Source organism: Penaeus japonicus, unplaced genomic scaffold (genome assembly GCF_977035675.1).
Source record: "Penaeus japonicus unplaced genomic scaffold, GWHDUDI00000001_assembly GWHDUDI00000040, whole genome shotgun sequence".
Taxonomy (NCBI): Eukaryota; Metazoa; Arthropoda; class Malacostraca; order Decapoda; family Penaeidae; genus Penaeus; species Penaeus japonicus.
Genome location: NW_028234442.1, coordinates 14024207 through 14029206, shown reverse-complemented (window position 1 = coordinate 14029206; position 5000 = coordinate 14024207). Strand labels below are relative to the sequence as shown.

General features: G+C 43.4%; 1 protein-coding gene across 2 annotated transcripts in view; it reads left to right on the top strand.

The window, feature by feature from the left end:
• LOC122258617 (uncharacterized) overlaps positions 1-3456 on the top strand; it is a 4691-nt gene extending 1235 nt beyond the window's left edge. For both annotated transcript variants that reach the window (XM_043024648.2, XM_086534092.1), the window contains exons 2-3: positions 1055-1127; positions 1384-3456. In XM_043024648.2, the coding sequence (XP_042880582.2) occupies positions 1386-2795 (1410 nt within the window). In that variant the 5' untranslated portion in view covers positions 1055-1127; positions 1384-1385 and the 3' untranslated portion in view covers positions 2796-3456. The remainder of the gene's footprint in view (positions 1-1054; positions 1128-1383) is intronic.
• The last annotated feature ends 1544 nt before the right edge of the window (positions 3457-5000 follow it).

The window sequence follows — 5000 nt, the reverse complement described above, 5'->3', positions numbered from 1 at the left end:
TTTCAACTCGTTATTCGGTGAAGTATTTTGTCACGCGAGTTCGTGTTTATCTTGGCGTTATCTTCCTCAGGTGATTATTCAGTTTATTAATCAAGATATCATCCTAATCATTGATATGTCTTATCAGTTGTTATTGACCTAACTATTTCGTCTCTCAAATTTCTATCATATTTATTACTGTTTCTCAGTTCATTATTAATTCGCCTTTCATTTCATTATTCAAGTCACATATTTGTCTTAAAGTCGATTGGTCAATTTTGTTTGGTCTTTCAATTTTCTTATTCAATTTGATGATTTGCCTTCCATTGCATGGTTGATTTGCTATCTTGATCAGTACGTGGTAGACTAAGATAAGATATGGTTTGATTTTGCTTTGATTATCAAGAAAACATGGGGTGGATGTTGTTTGTTTGTTTGCGTGTGTGTGTGTGTGTGTGTGTGTGTGTGTGTGTGTGTGTGTGTGTGTGTGTGTGTGTGTGTGTGTGTGTGTGTGTGTGTGTGTGTGTGTGTGTGTGTGTGTGTGTGTGTGTGTGTGTGTGTGTGTGTGTGTGTGTGTGTGTGCGTGTGTGTGTGTGTGTGTGTGCGTGCGTGCGTGCGTATATTTGTGTGTTTGTATTGTGTGTGTATTTTTGTCGTTTGTTTGTGTGTGAGTGCGTGAGAGAAATGGGTTTACTGATATGTATTATCAAAATATTTTTTTTTCATAGATAACGGCGTTCGCGGAAAATGCTTCACCATTCGGCCACCACAAAAATAACAGTTTAATAATATTTCAAAGCTTCTGTCCACAGAAGAAAATACTGCCTCTGTTTCCAACCTTTCTAAGTTTCTTAACGTGTGTCTGTTTCCAACTTATAAATTCACAACGGCCCGTCAGTTAACCACTTCTAAGTTCATTGTGGCGTAAAATTTTACGTAATTTAATTTGGTTATATCTTATCTGCACTAGTGAATTATAACGCATGTGTTTACAGCCTTCATTTTATAGTACATCTCTTTAGAACCCTCATGTTGTTTACAGCGCAAACAAGTAAACAAGTTCTCTTTGTTTCAGCCCGTTTCTCCCGCTGTCGCTCAGGGAAACTTCAGTCGTGCATCTCCTCCTCTGCCGTTGCATCCGAGCAAAGGTGGGCTGAGCGCACTCGCCGCTTTCCTTTCGGATTTCTTGTGATTCGCGCCCTTCTCACAAAGTCTTTTCTCACTTCGGTCCTTGGTGTTATCATGAAAATAGAGAAGATTAATAGCAGTTATTGACAGTCATAAATGATAAGTACGAGTCACTTTCATTGCTCTTTGGGAAGGTAAGTGTTGATAATGCAAGCAAACACCCATCTGCATTACTAACGTGACACCATATCACTAGCAAGCACATTCTTCTCCCAGCGATGGAGCCTGAGCTGCAGGAATGGGTGAGGAGAAACAGCGTCCCCGTGAAGCGAGAGAGCAACTTCACGATCCACGAACTCAGGACGACGACCCGACTCGAAGACACGACCAACAGGGTGCGGGTCCTCGCCGTCGGCCCTGAGAACGACCTGGAGGTGAAGAAGGTGCTTCTGCTGGGAGAGACCGGGAACGGCAAGACCTTCTTCTGCAACGCCTTCGTCAACAGGCTCTTCGGCGTCGGAATAGAGGACAGCATCAGACTTCAGCTCAAGGACCAGATGGACGGAGCCGCCAAGAGCTCGATCCGCAGCCAGACGGAATACACGACCGCGTACGTGATCTACCATCAGAACGGGATGCCGCACCGGTACAATTACATGATCGTCGATACGGCGGGGTTCGGCGACACCGGCGGCCGAGAGCAAGAGGAGGTCAACGAGCGAAATCTCCGGCGTTGCTTAGCCAATCAGACCTGGATCAGGGGTCTGAACAGCGTGGGGATCGTCTGGAAGGGCTCTGAGCACAGGTTGGACGAGAGGAAGCGGGAGATTCTGGGCAGGATGAAGGACCTCCTAGGATTTGACACGAAGCCAATAACTGACATCCTCGTCACGTTCTCAAAGAGCGAGCGTTCAGACGCCCTTGACGTCATGAGGTCGGCTGGTGTCAGCTATGCCGGCGAATTCCTGTTCGACAACATACCTCTGTACAAAAGCTGTCCGCAGAACAGATTGCAGAAGACAAAGCTGGAAATGGAGTGGGAGATCATGGAGGAGAGCCATAACGCGTTCCTGGAAGCCGTGAACAGGAGGAGATCCGTGGACCTGGAAGTGACAGTGCGTCTGATACGTTCGCGTCTGGAGCTGGAAGGCGCCGGGGCGGAAGTGCAGGCCCTCTGCCAGCAGGAAGACGAGTTTCGCAAGATGCTGCAGGCACACGAGAGGAAGCTGAGTGAGCTCAGAGGCAGGGAGACAGAGGTCGACATGGACGAAATGAGGGCGCTGGAGAACAGCAGTGAAGAACTGGTCTTGGAGAATGGCCAGCACTGCCACTTCTGCACCCTCTGCCACAAGGTGTGTGTGCCTTCGTGCTCAACAGACCGAACATTAGGAGAAATGATCTGTCCAGTGAATGGAGATAGTCCTCACACCTGCTCAGAATGTGATCATCGGCAACTCAACCATGAATTCAGAGGCAAAATCCTTCTCCGCGATGCCACCTTCGAGCAGAAAGTAGAATGGGCCAAGAAAGCTCAGCATGAAAGGGCAAAGGAATGGGAAGCCAACATTCGCGATGATATTGAAGTCTATAAAGCACAATTAAAAGAAATCGAGACGGAAAACAAAAGATGGATCAAAATGGCGTCTAGACTTGAAGAAAGGATCAGTCGTTTGAAGCTTGGAGACTGAAAAGACTCAGAAATGAACACTTTAAGATCATTATTGTATAGCCTCTACCAAATATATGAAACTCATGTTTACGATGTTATTTTTATGTTTTATATCATATCAGATAATTTAGTACAAGTCCACAAGTAGAAGCTTTTCTGTAGACGCTAAAACGCTTGTGATAAGGCCATGTGTTATATTGTTCTCATCACGTATATCTATAATAAGTGCAACAGGAAGTACACTGCAAAGTACATCAGAGAAAACAGCTGTCTTTTGACCCTTTGTATTCATGTTCGTATGTGAGACATCTTACCAAACATCGTTTAACATTTAATGCTTTTCTTAAGCTTGGATTCCCAAAATCTGTGATACCTTTAAGAGAATGGTACGAGAATGTAGTAAATAGTTTTGTTTTTATTAATTTATATATATTTTTAAAACTTCCTGTATTTAAGGGCTTTATTTTTGTTACCTCGAAGATGGTTTGATGATGTGAATTAATATAATCTTAATCGATTCGTCAAATAACATAACGACTACATATTCCACGTCGATACCAACACATGTTAAAAGGAAAGTAATACTCAAATGTAAGAGTATAACCTTCACGGATTACATTTTCTTCAATGTCTTTTACACGGCAAACTATAATAAAAAAAACAATATGGTTAGTCCTTTATCAAAATATTTTTATTGTCCTTTGTGAAGTTGCAACCTCTCTTTCTCCCTGCTGATCCGACCTTCAGTCCTAGTCTCCCGTCCCCCCCCCTCCATCTCTCTCCTTCCCCTTCTCTCTCGCCCTTTCTCCTTCTCTCTTATTTCTCTTTTTCTTCTTCTTCTTTCTTCTCCTCTTACTCCTTCTTCTTCTCCTCCTCCTCCTCTTCTTCTTCTTCCTCCTCCTCCTCCTCCTCCTCCTCCTCCTCCTTCTCCTCCTCCTCCTCCTCCTCCTCCTCTCCTCCTCCTCCTCCTCCTCCTCCTCCTCCTCCTCCTCCTCCTCCTCCTCCTCCTCCTCCTCCTCCTCCTCCTCCTCTCCTCCTCCTCCTTCTTCTCCTCCTCCTCCTCCTCCTCCTCCTCCTCCTCCTTCTCCTCCTCTCTTTCTCTCTCTCTCTCTTTCTCTCCCTCCCTCCCTATCTCTCTCTCTGGCTGTCTGTCTGTCTCTCTCTCTCTCTCTCTCTCTCTCTCTCTCTCTCTCTCTCTCTCTCTCTCTCTCTCTTTCTCCTCCTCTTCTCTCTTCCTGTCTCCTCTCATCTCCCCTCTTTCTTTTTCATTCCCTTCCTCTCTCTCTTTCTTTCCTTCCCCTCCTCCACCACTCTGTTTCTCTTTTCCCCTTCCTTCTCTCTCTCTCTCTATTTCTCCTCCTCTTCTTTCTTCCTTTCTCCTCTCTTCTCCCCTCTCTCTTTCTCATTCTCTTCCTCTCTCTTTTTCTTTCCTTCCTCCACTCTCTTTCTCTTTCTCCCCCTCCTTCTCTCTCTCTCTTTCCTATTTCCTTTGATATCCTAGTGCGTTCCCTTTGTTTATCTGACCTTGGTCCTTCATCCTTTTCCTTGCCTTGGATCTGGCCTCTTAAGGGCTTGTGGTCAGTGCCAGTCTGCTAATAAGACCGAAAAGTTACCGAATCTCATTTTTTTATTACTAGCCATCCGACAACCCACATCCTTTACCACCCAGATCTATCCACGTAAAGTTGGGACAAACTTAATGAGATTGGGATCTCGTGTCATCCAGGGGTGGGGTGGGGTGTGGGGGGGGGGGTTATCCTCAGCAGCCCCTAAGATGCGATTCCGACTCCTCTGGACATCTTGCAATATTTATTTGAATTATTACAGTGCACATAGTAATACAACTACGCGGGTGAACTGTAGTCTAACGGGGTCTTATCGGTTCATTCTGTTATTTTTTTAGGAATATGATAATCGTAAAAAAGAAAAAGAAAAAAAAAAGAGAAAAGAAAATACATACCCCCCATATATATATATATATATATATATATATAATATATATATATATATATATATATATATATATATATATATATGTTTACACACACACACACACACACACACACACACACCACACACACACACACACACACACACACACATATATAATATATATATATATATATATATATATATATATATATATGTTTACATATATAATATATATATATATATATATATATATATATATATATATATACATACATATATACATATATATATG